We start from the raw sequence: 18,744 nt of genomic DNA on the forward strand, positions 1-18,744 counted from the left end.
AAGGTTTGATGGATGTATTATCTCGGGCTGTTGAAAAGCTAAAAAAAAAAAAAATAACAGCATCGAGTGGCCAGCTGATAGACAGGTTTCTAGAATTAAAAGCAATCTAGATGATAGATTTCTGTCTTCACGACCTCAACCTTCTAGCCGGTGCTTACCGTTCTTCCCAGATCTTCATGCTGAGGTTTCAAAGACCTGGGTTAGACCGGTTTCAAGCAGAATTTACACAAATCAGTCCAATGCTTATGGTAACATTGTTGGTGCTAAATCTGCTGGTTATGTGACGATACTGTAGGCGGAGGAGACGCTTGCGAGCTATCTCTCTCCTGCTTCATCGTCTTCACTTAAAGCACCGGCTCTTCCACCAAAAAATAAATAAATAAATAAATAAATAGATACCTCTGTGCTGGTGGGGAAGGCTTACTCTGTGGCTCGGCAGGCGGCTGCATGTTTGCATACGATGACTTTTATGCAGGCTTTTCAGGCCGACCTGCTCAAAGGAAATCTGAGGGGGGTCCCCGCCGAGAGAGACTTGCGTTCACCTCCCTTAAGGGTGCCCTGTCTCTCCCGGCGCCCTCAGGGGCCCGTCCTACTAACCCTGCCGAAACAGGGCGTAGAAGGGTCTGGCGAGTGCTTTCCCGAGGGACGCTCGCCGCCTCTAAGGAGGGTTCTAGTGTGTTCAGACCAGTCGTTCCCTGCCGGTGCGCCGTTACAGGGCACTGTGTCTGTCACGCAGAATGTTCAACCAGAGCAAAGTCTTTCGTCGAGTTCGTCTTCAAAAAGAGCACAGCAGAAGCGGAGTGTCACGTCTCGTGCCCCCATGCAGAGAAACTGGAGGGATGAGGCGGGGTGCTCTCCGGCGCGGCCTTCTCGGGGCAGGACTGATCTGAGGACAGTCATTGTCGCCAGAAAGGCCGCGTCGAAAAAGTCCTGACGGGCTGAACGTCAGGACTCTGAGGGTGGTCCCCATCGGGAAAAACTTGAGTTCACCGCACAAAAACACGGTGCCCTGTCTTTTTCGATGCCCTCAGGGGTCTGTTCTACTAACCCTGCCTATACAGGGCGTAGAGAGACTCGGCGAGCGATTTCCCGAGGGACGCTCGCCCCCTCCAAGGAGGGTTGTGGAGTGCTCAGACCAGCTGTTTCCTGCCAGTATGTTACAGGGCGCTGTGTCTGTCACTCGGGATGTTCATCCGGAGGCCAGCCACGAGAGGCTGGTTCCCTTAGTAGAGTTCCTGGCGGAATGGGTCCCCCACCCAGCAAGGAGTTAGGTTACTACTTCATCGAAAAAAAAAAATCCTGACGTGCTGAACGTCAGGGTTCTGAGGGTGGTCCCTATCGTGAAAGACCTGAGTTCACTGCACAAGAACACGGTGCCCTGTCTTTTCCGATGCCCTCAGTGGTCTGCTCTACTAACCCTGCCTTCACAGGGCGTAGAGAGACTCGGCGAGCGATTTCCCGAGGGACACTCGCCCCCTCCGAGGAGGGTTGTGGAGTGCCCAGACCAGCTGTTCCCTGCCAGTACGTTACAGGGCGCTGTGTCTGTCACTGGGGATGTTCAAATCAGATCCGAGGACTGGTTTGTCATGATAGATCTAAAGGACGTTTACTTCCATGTATCTATCCTCCCTCAACACAGGAAGTTCCTGAGGTTCGCTTTCGGGGGCGAAGCGTACCAATATCGGGTTCTTCCGTTCGGCCTAGCACTGTCACCCCGAACATTCACGAAGTGTACGGATGCTGCTATAGCCCCGCTGAGGTTACAGGGTATCCGCTTTCTGTACTATATAGACGATTCCTTGATTCTAGCTCAATCGGAACAACAGGCGGTTCGGCACCGAGATGTCGTTCTTGCTCATATCAAGTGACTGGGGCTGAGGCTCAACGCCAAAAAGAGTGTTCTTTCTCCATTACAGAGAACCAATTTTCTAGGTGTAGTGTGGGATTCAACGACGATGCAGGCACGATTGTCACCTGCTCGTATTGCTTTGATTCTCGCTGCAGTAGATCAGGTCAAGCTAGGCCAGTCATCCACTGTAAAACAGTTCCAGAGACTGCTAGGTCTCATGGCAGCTGCGTCCAACGTGATACCTCTTGGCCTCCTGCACATGAGACTGTTACAGTGGTGGCTCAGGACCAAGGGATTCTCCCCGAGGGGAAATCCGCTTCGCATGATCGTGAGTTTGCGACGGTGTCATCACGCCCTGATCATGTGGAAAGATCCTTGGTTTCTGTCCCAAGGCCCTGTGTTAGGAGCTCCTTGTCGTTGCGTTATGCTAATGACAGATGCCTCTCTCACGGGTGGGCTCAGGGTCTGTGGGAGGACCATCATCGTCTGTGGCACTTAAACTGCCTAGAGATGTTGGCGGTGTTTCGGGCTCTGAAACACTTCCTCCCAGACCTAAGGGGCCACCATGTTCTTGTCCAGACAGACAACACATCGGTGGTTTCTTATATCAACCATCAGGGGGGTTTGCGTTCTCGCCCGCTTTACAAACTGGCACGTCAGATCCTTCTATGGTCCCAGGGGAAAATTCTTTCTCTGAGAGCTTTTATCTCCCGGGGTATTTAAATCAGGGGGCAGACATCCTGTTAAGACAGGGGCCGAGGCCCGGGGAATGGAGTCTTCACCCCGAGGTGGTGGAACTCCTATGGAAACATTTCGGTCTTGCCGAGGTAGACCTATTTGCTTCTCGAGAAACATCACACTGCCCGCTGTGGTTCTCTCTCAGCCATCCAGCCCCGCTGGGGTTGGATGCGATGGTACATCCGTGGCCGAGGTCACGCTTGTACGCTTTTCCCCCGATCGCTCTGCTCCCAGGAGTTCTGGAGAGGGTTCGCCGGGACGGGCTCAGTCTCCTGCTAATAGCCCCGTTCTGGTCGGCCCGGGTATGGTTTGCGGACCTAGTGTCTCTCCTCAACGGCTCTCCCCTAGAGATACCGATCAGGAGAGATCTGCTCTCTCAGGCGAGTGGGTCGATCCTTCACCCCCGTCTAGAGCTATGGAGGCTGTGGGCTTGGCCTCTGAGGGGGCCCAGCTCATAGATTCTGGTCTCTCGGCTGAGGTCGTTGAGACCACCCTCCGATCCAGAGCTCCCTCCACGAGGAAGTTATATGCCGCGAGGTGGAAACTTTTCACCTCTTGGTGTGGAGAGCGCCAGCAGGACCCAGTTAACTGCCCGGTTGGTACAGTCCTGGATTTCCTGCAGGACCGTCTCTCCACAGGGTTATCCCACTCCACACTGAAGGTGTATGTGGCGACCTTAGCTGCTTACCACACCCCTTCAAGTGGAGGTTCCCTCGGGAAACACCCGCTTATGTCTCGCTTCCTTCGTGTCACCTTGAGGCTGAGGCCTGCAGTTCGCACAAGGGTACCAGCTTGGGATCTGGCCGTCATCTTAGAAGGTCTCTCCCTTGCTCCTTTCGAGCCCATCGAGGAAGTTTCGGAAAAGTTTCTTACTCTAAAGACTATCCTTCTTCTCGCTATCTCATCTCTAAAAAGAATTGGAGATATTCAAGCACTTTCGGTGGCTCCCTCGTGCCTGGAATTTGCTCCTGGTTGGTTAAGGCCTTTCTCTTTCCGAGACCAGGTTATGTTCATAAGTTTCCAACTGTTTCAGTTAGACCTATAGTTCTGCAGGTTTTTCTGTCCTCCGCCTTTTCTGACGTCAGACCAGGAGAAAATTAATTTGCTGTGCCCAGTTTGGGTTTTATGCTTACGTCCACAGAGCTGCCCTGTGGAGGAGATCGGAACAACTGTTCGTCTGTTTGGGTCACCTAAAAAAGGGTGTCCTGCATCTAGAAAAAGGATGAGCAAGTGGGTGGTCGAGGCCATCCCACTTGCTTATGGTTCGGCCCATCAGCCTTCACCTTTGGCTGTAAGGGCTCATTCCACCCGGAGTATGGCTGCTTCTACAGCTCTTCTTTCAGGAGCTTCTCTTCAGGACGTTTGTGATGCGGCAGGCTGGTCCTCACCGCACACTTTCGTTAGATTTTATTCCCTCGATCTTAGCTCCACTCCCGGGGCTCAGGTTCTCTCGTCGGTTTGTGTCTCCTAATGACGCACGACGGGGATTTGGTCGTATGGGGATGTGGGTATTGCGTTCCCACTGCGATTTCACGCAGCGGTAGTCCCTGAAGGGGAACGTCCCGGGTTACGTATGTAACCCTAGTTCCCCGAAGGGACGGACGCTGCGTGTCCTGCCATACTCTCGGCATCCCCTTGGGTCGCTGCTTCAGTAACTTTTAAGCTGGCGTGTTGTGTACTCAGGGGATATTTATAGCTTCCTGGTCGATGACGTCACTCGCCGTACGCTCATTCTCTCCATTGACTGATTTCATTCATGCTTCAGACGCGTCACGCTGAGGGCGTTCCCACTGCGATTTCACGCAGCGCCCGTCCCTTCGGGGAACTAGGGTTACATACGTAATCCGGGACGTTTTTTGCTCGCGTGAGGAAACCTCTAGCAATATTACTAATCAAGTAATCACAGAAATAATGGTCATTAGACTGTTTTAAAGAAATTAAAGCATAAATAAATTTGAATCTTAGACTTCTGCTTTTGCAACACACAAATGTATAAATGTTCAAAATCATATAAATGTTAAAAAACTTTTTATTCATACTTTGAATAAAATACTTTTTTTTTTTTTACTTTGAACCTTTGTAGACATAAGAAATGCAAATTTTATAAAAGCAAAAGTATTTGATTTTGGTAGGGAACCCTGGGAAGTTGTGTCTTTTAGCTTAATCTTTGGTTTTAAGGGAAATTAAATATTCTCAGGAGCCCCATTGTCCCTGAAGTTATCACTTCTGAAGACCTTAAGACGAGTACAATTAAATATTCACTCAAGACAAACTTTACTTATGATGCCTCATGGACCACAGAGACACATCTCGTCTCTGAAAATGCGCTGCTATTTCCTAAAAGGTCCAAATTAAAGGGCTAAATCTGCTTTAGTCAGATAGACTCATAAAGACCACCTCATTATGGTCAACACATGTTTAAAGTTTAAAACTTACTTTTAAATGTTTAATAAAATGCTATGTTATTTTTTATTTGTCATCAATGCTATTTCTTTAAACTCTTTTCTTATTCTCTCCCACAGACATTATGGATGATGCTGATCCATATGAAAATCATATCCGTGGCAGACTTCTTCATGTTCATAATTTCTTCATTCTGTCTGCATTATCCTGCTATAATAAAAGACATCCCCATTCCAAACATCCACCTGAAAAAACATTCCTACATTCTTTTCAGTCACACCAACCAAATTGCCCATCATAAACACACACAGCCATAAACTCCGGAACCACGCGTAGGGGGCCAAAGTTCACTTACCACCTGTTGCTCATAAAACCCCTGCATGTCCACATCCTGTCATAAACGTATGTCATAAAACAATAAATCAGATTTTGACACAAAGTACCTTATATAGACTACTTATATATATTTATATGTTCAGCACGCTGAGGCAGCTTTTGTGAACCGCTCATGTTCTCTTTGCGGGAATGTGACTGTCGCGGGTTTGAGATCGAGCCTCTCCTTCGTCCGCAAAGCGTGAGTCCCCATTACCATGCCCCACCCCCGGGTGCCGTGTGGGATGGGTGATCGGAGGATAGTGATGGATGTCTCGCCTGGTAACCATTCCCTGTGGGCTCCTCACTCCTCTATCACACCGCAGCCGTTCCTGTTGAGCGTGCTGGTCCCTCTGTAAACTGTAATCAGCCGTTTTAATTGGGGTTCCCCCAGAGGATAAGATGTCGATAGCAGCATTGGAGGGTGAGCTGGCCTCTGGAGATGACGACTCGGCTGTGTTATCTCCCTCTGGGAGTGTAACATTGCCCGAGCCAGATCCAGAAATGTCAGCTATGCTGAAACGGGCAGCCGAGGCTGCCGGGCTCCAGTGGAAACTCCACCGTGTCCCATTCAGTCTCGGTTGGAGGATTGGTATCTCGGGGCGGGCCGCGCTGGTTCTCAGCTCGCCGCCCCAGTGCTTTTCTTTCCCGAAGTGCATGGAGAGCTTATCAGGTTGTGGATGGCACCTTTCTCTGCCAGAAACTGACTGAATAGCTTTTCCCCCTCACTACCCTTGATGGAGGAGCGGTGAAGGGTTGCAAGGCTGTCCCTCCAGTGGAGCGGTCTGTCACGACACAGGTGCACCTGTGTCTGGCGGCCACTGCCTTTTGGAGGGATCCTCATCCCCCCCTAAGGCCTGTGAGTTCTCGTCCGTTCCGACAGGCAGAGTTTACAAAGCCTATGGGCAAGCCGCCTCCTCTTGCGTGATATGGCACTGCTACAGGTCTGTCAGGCCAGAGCACCCATGGACATGCACGAGGGTAGCCCAGAACGTGCGCTTATCACCGCACTGCTCCGACCTCACCCTCCGGGGCACGAGTGCCATGGCGTGCACGATCGGTCTGGCGATTATGGCTGGGGCGGTATGGATTTTTTCTAACCGCGGTTGAAAAGCAAGAAATTCCCGCGGTATAGTGGTAAACCGCTTTAAATACTTTAAATATGATTTTGACCACTTTATTAAGTTTTGTTTTGTAGAAGGCCTTTCTTTAAATTGAATTTCGTTTTTTATAAGTTGTATCTTAATTTAGATCACTGTTTCATTAACCAATTGCCTGGGATTAATAAATAAGAAGCAAATATAGCAGACAAATAATCAGGACGTGGAGGCGCGGGTGCGATCTCTTGCGCGTGAACTGAAGCTCTTCTCATAAATGAACCGAAACTCAGTCTATAGGCTACTTGCCTCAAAGACATTTAAAAATAAATAGAAAGCTTGAAATGTCTACTTTTAAACAAAATTCAAAACAAAATGATAAAATTTTAGGCTACAGTCAGGTAAGGTCAGGTTTGCCGATGTACGTTTTATTTTGCCTATTTATTTATTTATTTTTGCCTGTGCGCCGATCGGAATTCTGGGGATACAACATAGGCTACTAAGGACTTTAGCCTTTAAATATCTTTGCTGCATTGGATCAGTCTCCTTTCTAGAACAGCCAAGAGCTTAGCCTCGCGGCAGCAGCGCCTTGCATCGCCCATAGACCTTAAAACAATCAGCGGATGGTGCGGTTTTGAAAATTGGTCATAAACGTTGGTACAGATGATGGCGGACGGATGATGAGTTTTGTGATGCGGTAGCCGATAAAATAGCCCATCCGCGCATCTCTAATACGAATGGAATGTTATTATGTGTCATGGAACATTGCAGTCCCCAACTCGCGAAAGGTCGGATTTGCTCCATCTATTGATGATTAGTTTTGTTTAGAAACCCTTGAATCCATGTAAGACACAATGTCATTATATATAATCCATCTCATTAGAATCAATGAATCCATATAATTAGACACAATGTGCACACATGTGCAGTAGGCCAATGTTTTTTTTTTCGGTGGTGACGAGTTCAGACCTGCGGTTGGAGTCACGTGACCGCGGTATTGCGGTAATGCGGTAACCGTCCATGCCCTACTGGCGATGTCCACCTTCGTGGTCCAGGAGCGCCATCATTAGCTCAGCCTGGTTGAATGGCGGATGCGGACAAGGTTCGGTTCCTGGACTCCCCAATTTCCCAGGTTGGGCTGGTCGGCGATACAGCGAAGAACTGCGTCCAACAGATGCAGCCGCTTGGCTTCTTCCATATGAAGACCGCTTCAGCGCTAGCTTCATCATCGAGTCCCGAAGTGACCGTGGCAGAGCAGCATACCCTGTGTGACAACAGTTCACCCCGGCCTGCTGCCAAACCCTCACCGACTGAGGGGCCATGTACAAAGGGCGTGCCTTAACAAAGGCCTGGGTGACATCTGACTGCATGGGCATTTGTGCCTCGAGTTGTGGCAGTTCTCCTCGCTTTGAGCCTACGCTGCTCAGCGAGCTGGTACTGGTCTGAAAAGGCAGAAATTGCGACCGTTGCGTAAGCTTCCCTCGCATGTTGCAACTCACCCGTCACCTCCTCCTTGGAGTCAGAAGCTTCTGAGGACGTTTCATTCCACTATTTTCCCGGCCTACTCCATCGTGCCACCGACGAGCCTCACGACAGTTATGGCCAGGGAGAGTGGAGACTCCATCCCCTGGCAGTCCAGCTGGGTCGGGACTACTCCGGGGCCACACAGTTACTCTGTTGCCTCTCCAGATTCGTCCCCCTGCCACTTGCATATCTTCTGTCTCAGCGGACAATGCTTCGACAGACACTGGCTCTCAGCTGCCCCCGGGGGCCCGCAGAAATGTGTTTCTGCGGATTCCGGGTTGGTCCTACACTGGACGTGGAGGTTACCGTGGCTATCACAGGAATATGTGGTAGTTACTATCACTTCTCTGAGCACCCCCTGGAAAGAGGTAGTGTACTTGCGCATTAGAAGAGGAACCTATTCGTTGAGTGAGTCTACTCTCCGTGAGGAGATCCTGGGAGCGTTCGGTCATTTCAGTGCTCTCTTTCCTGCGAGATGGGTTGGAGTAGGCTGTTTTCCTCCACCCTCAAAATGATGTTGCATCATAATGCAATAGCTTGGGAAGCAACCTGATCGTCAGGTTCCTGAGGGAGCAAGGGAATATCTTTGCGCCCCTCTTGGGCCTTATCTTTGGTGCAACTTTACTGCAGAGACCAATCCAGAGACCAATCTGCCCCTGAGCCACTGCAGGCAGTGAGTTCAAAATTCTGTTTAAAACAATTCTCCTGCTCGCATGGTCTCTACTAGAGGGTAGGGACTTGCACACTTTCGGTCAACGAGTTGTGCCTGGAATTCGGGCCGGCTAACTCTCACGAGCTGAGACCCCCGGCCTGGATTGTGCCCAAGGTTCCTACCTCTCCCGTAAAGGCACCAGGTGGTGAGCCTGCAAGCGCTTCCCCGGAGGAGGCAGACCCAGCCCTGGCTTTCTCTGTCCGTCCGCTTCATTGCGGTTATACGTGTACAGAACGCAAGCCTTAGAACCTCAGACCAGCTCTTATCTGTTAAGGAAATCAGCAGAGAGGGAAGGCTGTTTCCAAGCGAGGTTGGCCCACTCAATGGTGGCTGCCTTCATCTTGATGAAGATGCACATGTCCACTTAGGTGGTGAGCTCCTCTTAAATAAGTGTGTGCTCCCGTCTAGGTGTTGACAGAGTGCTTCACTGACAGATATTCTAGAGTTGGGGGCTGGGCGACACCTTTACTTGAACCGCTGCTTCCCGTGGACTCCCTTCTCATGAAGCCAGTTTCACTGTGAGCCCGGTTCAAAGTGGCTGGATACTTGCGCCATTTCTACTCCAGTTGAGTTCCCCTTAACTGAACCCTGTTGAGTCCTCCTCACCCCTCTGACGACAGACGTGGCGGAACGTCCGGTGTTAGGCATACCACTCGTAAGCAGTGTGGAACCTGTGTTAGACTGGGTCCACATGTTGCGATCCCTATGGTGATCTCATATGTGTGTTCTTCCACGGTACGGCTCCCTACGGCGAGCCCATGTCTTCCCTCGGCAGAGTCTCTCTGCTGTCACTGTTGGCTGAGTCTCCCCCTTTCTTAGGCTGGAGCCACCCCAGTGACATTCCATATGTTGTACTGCCCGGTCTTTCGCCCAATTCATAGGTGTATTCTCCACGTTCCTCCCTTCGGGTAGGTTTGGCTTCTGCAGCGTCCCTTCCTTTCATGTACAGGGAACGCTTTCCCAGTGGTCCTGTGGGAACAGCAGTGACTTCTCTGGCCTAAGCCCTGTCCTTCCCCGCCTTGTGCGGCGGCATCAGGAGGCTTTGTCTAGGCACCGGAAAGTGGCAGCTCTAGTGGCGCTTCCAATGGTGGATCCCATTCAGTCGACGTAGACTATGCCTGGCGTTATCGACTGAAAGGGAACGCCCTGGTTACGTATGCAACCCACCTTTCCCTGAAGGAGGGAACAGAGGACGCAGTCCCCTTGCCACTGCTGCTGGACCACCGCTGACCCGGGTTACGCTCGGCTCCTCAGCGAAAAAGCAACTAGTGCGTGCATCCACTTCCGTATTTATACCCGCACCGCGGGAGCGGAGTGTGTGATGCGAATCACGCACGCCCATTTCATTGGCTCGTTCAATAGTACTCAAAGATGACTGGCTCCCTGGCGTGATCCCATTCAGTCTACGTAGACGACGTCCTCCGTTCCCTCCTTCAGGGAACGGTGGGTTGCATACGCAACCAGGATGTTCCTCTCTGTATGAGTATAGGAGAATTTTCCGGTGAGCATTTGTATATGTGTGCTTGTATGATAACATTATCAGTAAGATCAGATGGCAGAAGTTCTATAATGTTGGCATTTTACACAATATGTTTGTTTTTTGCTTTACACTGTAATGGAACAATCACAGATCTTGACAGTGTGTATTTTTAGACTTTCTTTTTGTTTTTCAATCATACACCTATACAACCATAAGATGTCATTATACTCTTTTTCTCTCTCAGGTTTGTTTCTTTGTGGCCCTGTACTATAATGTGATCATTGCCTGGTCTCTGTTCTATATGGGGAATTCATTCCAGTATCCATTGCCATGGGAACAGTGTCCTGTAGATATGATCTCAAACCAGACAGGTATGTTGTTTACATACACAAAATCACTTGGAATCAATTTGTTAAAGAAATTAATACTTTTATTCACAAAGAATCCTGAAAAAAATTATGGTTTCCACAAAAATATAAAGCAGCACAACTATCATCAACATTTATAATAATAAGAAATGTTTCTTGAGCAACAAATCGTCATATCAGAATGATTTCTGAAGGATCATGTGACACTGAAGATTAGAGTAATGATACTGAAAATTCAGCTTTAACATCACAGGACTATATTACTTAAAAATATATTCAAATAAAAAACAATTATTTTAAATTGTAATAATATTTCACAGTATTACTGTTTTTACTTTGATCAAAATAATGTAGGTTCTTTTAAAAACATTAAAAAAATCGTACCGATCCCAAACTTTTTAACGGTAGTGTAAGTTTAAAAAAAAAGAATTTATTAAAGGAACAAAATGCATTAATGAAAACAACATTAAAACACGTTGCAGTCAAACGTTAGGTGAGGGATTCAATGGAAAAGATAATTTAGTTGTTGCTAAAGTCAGACACATGCAGAAAGGAAAATTATCCTTCTTTTCAACTAGTTTTTTACTAGTGTCAAATAATTTGTTCAGAATGAGCAGTCCACTTTTCAGTTACTCACGCACATCCCTAATTATCACATACTTTGTATATTTTGTATCTTCGAGATTTACAGTACAGTTGTTTTGATCTCATCTTCCTGTCTTAGTGAAGGAATGTGCCTCAAGCTCTCCTACCTCCTATTTCTGGTTCAGAAAGGCTCTGGATATCTCAGACTCCATAGATGAGTCAGGAGAGTTTAACCCTATCATGACCGGTTGCCTCCTTGCGGCCTGGGCTATAGTGTGTCTCGCAATGATCAAGGGCATCAAGTCTTCTGCCAAGGTACAAAATACAAACACATTTATTTTTCAATCATGGTAGAGATGTTCTTCTTATACCCCTTTTCCACCAAAGCGTTTTGAGAGCCGGTTCGGAGCCGGTGCCTGCGCGCGAACCAGTTCTTTGTGTTTCGACAGCCAACGAACCGGTTCTCGGCCAGGAAAACTGGTTCCAAAGCGGCACCAACTCTTTGCTGGACTAGAACCAGACAACCGTTCTTTTACCACGTCATGCTTACGTCGGGGGCTGGGGGCGGGTTTAGATGTGTCCTAAACATCTTTTCTGACCGCAAAGCCAGGAGAAACATTTGCAGAAACACGATGTAGTCCGCCATTGTAATTGTTATGCTTGAAGTTGGCGCAAGTGTTTCTAGCTTTTTTTTATTTTTTTTATTGAAAACATTATGTAAGCAAAGAAGAAAACAGTCACAAAATAGAACAAATAAACGGAGAGAAAAAAAAAGACAAGACAGGTGTACATAACTAATCAGAAAAGATTACATATCAAAGGAAAAGATTAAAAGACTTACATATTTCAATTGTTTTTAAAGCCTTCTTGGTTCACGAGTTAGAGATAATCCCAAAGTAATGTTGTACAGTACTTGCAAGCGTTTCTAGCTGAGACGTAAAGCGACGTACACAGTGACGTAACGACGTCGTTCGCTGGGCGCTCTAGAAGTTGAAAAACAAACCGGTTCTGAGGAGGTTCGCAAGTTGAACCAACTCCGAACCAACTTTGAACCAGCACCAGTTCCGAACCCGTTCTTTTTTGGTGGAAAAGGGGTATTAGTGAAATCAATAAATTAAAAAAAAGTTCTTCCAATTTATGATCTGTCTATTCCTTTTCTCCAGGTGATGTATTTCTCCTCCGTGTTCCCTTATGTTGTGCTGATCTGTTTTCTCATCAGAGGGCTCATGTTGGACGGGGCTTTAGAGGGCATCAAATATATGTTTTATCCTAAGGTGACAACAAGAGCTCACACAACTCCCATAAAGTACTATTTAAAGGCATGTTATGTTAAAATTTTGTAATCATACAGTATTTCTCTGTTTGAATTAGCTGGAGATTTGGGGGGAAGTGCAGGTGTGGCGTCAGGCTGCCACACAGGTGTTTTTTGCACTGGGTCTGGGTTACGGCTCTGTGATCGCTTATTCATCCTACAACCCTGTGCATAACAACTGCCACCGGGACGCCATCATGGTCTCTGCCATCAACTTCATGACCTCAGTATTGGCCACTCTGGTTGTCTTTGTGGTCCTTGGTTTCAGAGCCAAGAACATTGCTCTGGAATGTGTTGCATCGTAAGTAAGAATCTGTGTTCGTTTTCTTTAGTTTTTTCTTGAAATACGATTGTATTTAATTTTCTCTTATGCTCACCAAGGCTGCATTTATTTGATCAAAAATACAGTAAAAATTTGAAATATTATAATTTAACATAATTTTCTATTTATTTTTTTATGATTTGAAATGTAATTTATTCCTGTGATGTCAAATCTTAATTGTCAGCATCATTACTCCAGTCTTCAGTGTCACATGATCCTTCAGAAATCATTCTAATTTGATGATTAGTGCTCAAGAAACATTTATTATTATTATTATTAATGTTGAAAACAATTGTGCTGCTTAATGTTTTTGTGGAGACTGTGATGCATTTTATTCAGGATTCTTTGACAAAGTTCTAAAGAACAACATATACTGTATTTGAAAAGTGAAAAACTTTTGTAACCTTATAAATGTGTTTACTGCCACTTTTGATAAAATTCATACATCCTTGCAATATTAAAGTATTTATTTATTCAACAACAATAATCTGATAGACCAGAAACTTTTGAACGATGTGTGTTTGTAATTTACACAGCAGGGACTGTTATATATCATGTAAGCTTTTCAATAATACATCCTTCTATTAATCTTAATTTTTGTCCCCTCAAACTAAACTGCATATAATAAATCAAGCTAAATGTTACTATAAATTATTCTGTATCAAACTAACATTTTTATCATTTCTTTATATTTGTATTTCAATTAATGTCACTTTGCAGTAATGTGGCCAGGATGGCAGAAATAGCAACAACAGGTTCATCACAGCATTGGTGGCCATGGTTCAACATTTCTGATCCCAAATCAGTGTCTCTTCATGACTACAGAGAATGGTACAGCCACTATGGAAGCCTGCCAGGGTCAAATATCACTGACTGTGACCTGGAAAGAGAAATGAGCAAGGTAGGGTTAACATATATATGTGGACCTCAGTGCATATTGTATTACATTAGTTAAATGTATCTCACTGTCATAGTGAAATTATTTCTGGTTGTGAGAGTCCATCCATCCCCATCTATGCTGTTTCTTTTTCTCTTAGGGAGTGGAGGGTACAGGTTTGGCATTTATAGCATTTACAGAAGCGATGTCGTTGTTTCCTGCAAGTCCATTTTGGTCAACTTTGTTCTTTCTCATGCTGCTGAATTTGGGCCTCTCCACCATGTTTGGCACCATGCAGGGGATTCTTACCCCACTCATGGACAACTTCAGAGTGCTGGGGCGCCACAAGACAATGTTGACGGGTACACTCAAATAGACGTGCTAATACTAAAGGATTTTGTGCCCTAGCTGTCACGTGACTTGACTGTATCATTGTATCACATGCAGTGTGTTGCTGTATGCTGGGCTTCCTCTTTGGCCTGCTCTTCACTCAAAGAAGTGGCAACTATTTTGTGACCATGTTTGATGATTATTCTGCAACGTTGCCATTGATCGTTGTCGTCATCTTTGAAACTTTCAGCGTGGCATGGGTTTACGGTGCTGATCGGTAAGATGAAGTGTGAAATCTATTTATATACTGATTAAGTTGTGGGATCAGCTATATGTAGTTTTTTTTATCTTCATTGTTTTTGCTGTTCTGCAGTTTCTTGGATGATGTGGAGGTGATGCTACACTGGCGCCCTCCGGTGGTTTATTGCTATTTATGGAAGTATGTATGCCTGTTTGCCATGGTGGGACTGCTGGCTGCTAGTCTTCTCCGCATGGTCTTCAAACGGCCCACTTACACAGCCTGGAACCACACCACGGTATTATATTTAAAAAAAAGACTAAATAATTTAAAGGGATAGTAGACAAATATGCAACAAAAATATTCTGTCATTTACTCACCCTCTTGTCGTTAAAAACCTGTATGACTACATATTTTTAAAAATGTCTTGGTGTTTTTTTCATGCTTTTGAAAGTCTCACATTGTCACAGTATGGTGCAGGCAGAAGGAGATGAGGAGTCCAAAGTTCCAATGCAAATGTTTACTAACAATATAATATAAACAGGTACGGACAGGCAGAAGGTTCAACACAAAGGCTTAAATACATAGGGAAACAGGTCAGGGAAACGAGACACAGCTGACAAGACTAACGAGGTAACAGGTGAGACAGATGAACTAATGAGGGTTACCATGGAAACAAATGAGTGGCAGGAAAGCAGAACAAAGGAAGACATGTGACTACTGAAAATACAAACAAATACTGACAAGAGACACACATGCTCATCAAGGCTGCATTTATTTAATCAATTATACAGTAGAAACAGCAATATTGTGAAATAATATTAAAATGTTTTTATTAGAATATATTCTAAAATGAATTTTCAGCAGCCATTTCTCCAGTCTTCATTGTAACATGATCCTTCTGAAATCATTCTAACATGCTGATTTGCTGCTCAGGAAACATATATCCTTATTTGAAGAATAATTTTTTTTGTAGCATTATAAATGTCTTTACTGCCACTTTTTATCAATGCAATGTGTCTTTGCGGAAAAAAAATAAAGTATTTCTCTCTGTCAGGGTTCTGAAGCTAGCCTCGAGTATCCTGGATGGGCTCTGATCATGCTGTCCATGCTGATCATTATAGCATCTCTCCCGGTGCCCATTGGCTACCTGCTCTCCTTCCTTAGAGGGGGGAGAAGCCTACCAGTGGAGGAGGGTGAAGTTGAGCCTCCAAGAGAGCGATACTCCAAATACAATTCTGATGAGTCAGAGCCAAATAACCATCACTCCCCAGTGGACGAAGACAGGAATCGGCCCCGGTCCACCTTCCTTCCACTGGGTGCTGAACAGTACAGGCTACTCTCGCAACTGGAAGATGGAGAGGAAGAAGAAGACACTGAGGTGTAAGGGAAAAAATTTAGATAACGGGTGTTTGAGTAGAAATCAACAAGACTAATTATTCATCAGTGTTGGAGTATTTTAATGGAATGGAGGGAGACCGACTTCATTTATTCTCATTATGCTAATTAACATTCAATGAAAAATATTTGTCAACTGCGGCACTATTTAAGAGGGATACTTTGTGATACAAGTACACCAATCATTGAATTGCTTTGTTCTTGAATCCCTACATGTACTTAGCCTAAGTGAAGTGGCCTGTACCAAAAGTGCCTGAATATAATGAATATCCACACTTAATTATATTAATTAATTATACTTAATTATTAGATTACAGCTTCTCCAAAGCACATGACATGCTCGTCATCTAGAATAAAACATTTGTTTTTACTACATTTTCTTAAGTAAAATAGGGTAGCACTTTACAACAAGATCCAATTTGTTAGTTAATGCCTCAGGTAACATTTACAATGAGCAATATAAACTTTGTTAATGTTAGTTAATAAAACGTTTTAGGTAACGACTGTCACCATGGTTCTCTGAGAAGGGGAACGAGGCACTGCATCTTGGATTGATGGTATGGGGACACCATCAGCATAACTGGTGAACACACACCAGAATTTCATTGGCCGACCACAGTCCATTACATCATTAGTGGAGAGCCCGTAAATATAAGAGGGTGCTGTAATACAAGTCATCAACTTTTTTGTCTGAAGAAGAGATGTAGGCATGCCCAAGGCATGGCAATGAGGTGCAGTGTCTCGTTCCCTTTCTCAGGGAACCATGGTTACAGTTGTAACCTGAGACATCCCCTTTTGAAATGGAACTTCAACACTGTGTCTTGGATGATGCTATGGGGAACAAATACCCACTCTGCCATTGAGGGAATTGGCATAGCATAAATTGACTCAATGGATAATTTAGCCAGAGTTATTGCGTCAATCAAGGGTGTGCTCACCAAAGACTCTCATAGACTGTCTAGTGGTACCCCTACCTAACCCTCTATCTCCCAATAATAGAAGATATCCACACTTCTGTGCTTTTATAACAAGGGAAGTCACGGCCTTTACAACCTTCCTCCCTCCCGCGCAGACCATTTCAGACCCAAAAATGGCTCAGCTATGACAGTCTCTTTTTACTTGCCATTTCCCCTAGGGAGTATTCGCCATGGGAGAATATTTTCCCAACTACGACCTTGGGTATCACCACAGCTTCTGGGGGGAGAATGCAACACTTATGCTGGACTGGCAGCCTAAGAGGGCTCAATACAAAAAACTATCCTCACCCTCCTCAACCACATCTGTATCTTTCTGGCTGGATGGTGCCAGCAACATGCTATCTGCTCGATCCGATGATGTTATAATTAGCACATCTTGATCTAACAGATTGCTTGAGCCAGTGACTGAAGAATGCGAAAGAGCCATATACCTCAGCCAGCTCGGATCCCCACGACTTAAGCTGAAAGCCATGTATTACAGGTACCCTCTTATACTCACGACACTAATGACGTCATGGACGTGCTTCAGACACAGGTTACGCTGATGTCGTCCCCATAGCGTCAATCCAAGATGCAGTGAACTGTTATATTTATGCTACCTCACAGTGCATTAACTTATGTTAATAGATACAACATTTAATCGTAAAAATGTATTAGTAAATGCTGAGATTAACGTTAACTAAGATTAGTAAATGCTGTAGATGTATTGTTCATTGTTAGTTCATGTTAACTAATGTAGTTACATAATGTTAACAAATGAAACCTTATTGTAAAGTGTGGTTACTTTATTTTAAGGTGTCATTGTTACAGTGTAATTAAATATTTAAGTACAGTGTAATATTAATTAACTACATGTACTTACTATAGGGTCAGGGTAGGATTAGGATTTGGTTGAGGGTTAATTGCATGTAATTAGGCATAAATTACTGTTATTACATGTAACATATGTAACAAGGACACTGTAAAATAAAGTGTTACTGAAAATAGATGGTGAAAGACTGTTAAACGTTTTAAAAAATATCAGTATTATCCCTCTTACTAGAATACTAATTTTTTTTTCTCCAAAGAAATGGTACATAGAGGATGAAAAATGTTCTTTGAGTATGAAACTGTTAGCCATTAACCTTATTAATAATTGGTTGTAATATCAAAAGAAAATTGTATTGTATATTGTCAATAGAGTTAAGGTAAACTTAAGGGGGGGGGGGGGGGGGGGGGGGGGGGGTTAACCAGCAGGTGAACTAATCCAACACCACAGAAATATTAAAAAAAGATTGTGTCATTGTGTCTTTAAGCTAAGGAGTAAGACATTTGCTAAATTACTGCCACACATGCTGCAATTTAAAACATAACACTCAATACATGCAATTTTAGCCATGACTACAATACTATGAAGACCATATGACAGCACAGGGGTTTGTATTCATATGCAATAACATTGAGTTGTACTGTGTGATATTAGAAGATCAATGTAGAACAGATATAAATAAATTACTGTTATATGTTTGCCTCAGGTTAAATCAGTGAACACAAATAGAGAAAGCTTAGAATACATATGGTCTGTTTCAGGCTGACCAGAAAGATTTTTGTCTATATTTTAGACAGATCCACAAGAGAGGTTTTAGTCATTAGACTAGGTTTTTTTTTTAAACTGTTATTCTATTGACGCTTGGATTTGTATACAGCAGGGGATGTTTGCAGCATGTTCACTTCCTTTGTGAGTATTCTCTTTGTTTGTTCACTTCTGTTGTGATATGACAGTATATATATAGTTTGGATACTGTGTGTGTGTGAGTGTGAGTGTGAGTGTGAGTGTGAGAGAGAGAGAGATTTTGTGCCATGCTGAAGAATCACTGTATATCTAATCTATGCCAAATAAAAAGTTCTTTGGTCATAGATGTGAAAGGACATTATTATTATTATTATTATTTCCATTGTTTATCATATTGATTCAGTTTGACAGCATAAATAATAGAGTATAAAATTGAAGATAAGTTTTAAGTTCAATTCAAATACGTTTTCACAGTAAATGTTGATCCAAAGGAACAATATACCAATAACTGGTCTCAGATCAATGTTTATAAGAACAACCATAAACAATGTTAAGGGGAAAAGCACTTGGACTCAGTAGCCAATGTGAAATATTTAATATGTGGAATTGT

At 44.6% G+C, this 18,744-nt stretch overlaps 2 protein-coding genes across 5 annotated transcripts in view; both read left to right on the top strand.

Annotated features, from left to right (window-relative positions):
• Nucleotides 1-17,566, top strand: part of slc6a16a (solute carrier family 6 member 16a) — a 36,339-nt gene extending 18,773 nt beyond the window's left edge. The window contains exons 1-10 of one of the 4 annotated variants that reach the window (XM_077212397.1): nucleotides 10,172-10,334; nucleotides 10,420-10,546; nucleotides 11,268-11,443; nucleotides 12,292-12,402; nucleotides 12,500-12,741; nucleotides 13,483-13,663; nucleotides 13,800-14,001; nucleotides 14,087-14,246; nucleotides 14,343-14,505; nucleotides 15,265-15,740. In XM_077212397.1, coding sequence (XP_077068512.1) covers nucleotides 10,311-10,334; nucleotides 10,420-10,546; nucleotides 11,268-11,443; nucleotides 12,292-12,402; nucleotides 12,500-12,741; nucleotides 13,483-13,663; nucleotides 13,800-14,001; nucleotides 14,087-14,246; nucleotides 14,343-14,505; nucleotides 15,265-15,594 — 1,716 coding nt within the window. In that variant the 5' untranslated portion in view covers nucleotides 10,172-10,310 and the 3' untranslated portion in view covers nucleotides 15,595-15,740. Of the gene's footprint in view, nucleotides 1-10,171; nucleotides 10,335-10,419; nucleotides 10,547-11,267; nucleotides 11,444-12,291; nucleotides 12,403-12,499; nucleotides 12,742-13,482; nucleotides 13,664-13,799; nucleotides 14,002-14,086; nucleotides 14,247-14,342; nucleotides 14,506-15,264 lie in introns of those variants that run through there. The other 3 variants (XM_077212395.1, XM_077212396.1, XM_077212393.1) reach the window with 3 other exon arrangements.
• LOC143721715 (uncharacterized) overlaps nucleotides 2,506-18,744 on the top strand; it is a 120,413-nt gene continuing 104,174 nt past the window's right edge. Inside the window, exon 1 of the mRNA XM_077212428.1 lies at nucleotides 2,506-2,520. The gene's annotated coding sequence lies outside the window, so the exon portion shown is untranslated. The remainder of the gene's footprint in view (nucleotides 2,521-18,744) is intronic.

The sequence above is a fragment of the Siphateles boraxobius genome, unplaced genomic scaffold, assembly GCF_051911475.1.
Source record: "Siphateles boraxobius isolate OS27281-9 unplaced genomic scaffold, OSU_SipBor_1 66, whole genome shotgun sequence".
Lineage (NCBI taxonomy): Eukaryota > Metazoa > Chordata > Actinopteri > Cypriniformes > Leuciscidae > Siphateles > Siphateles boraxobius.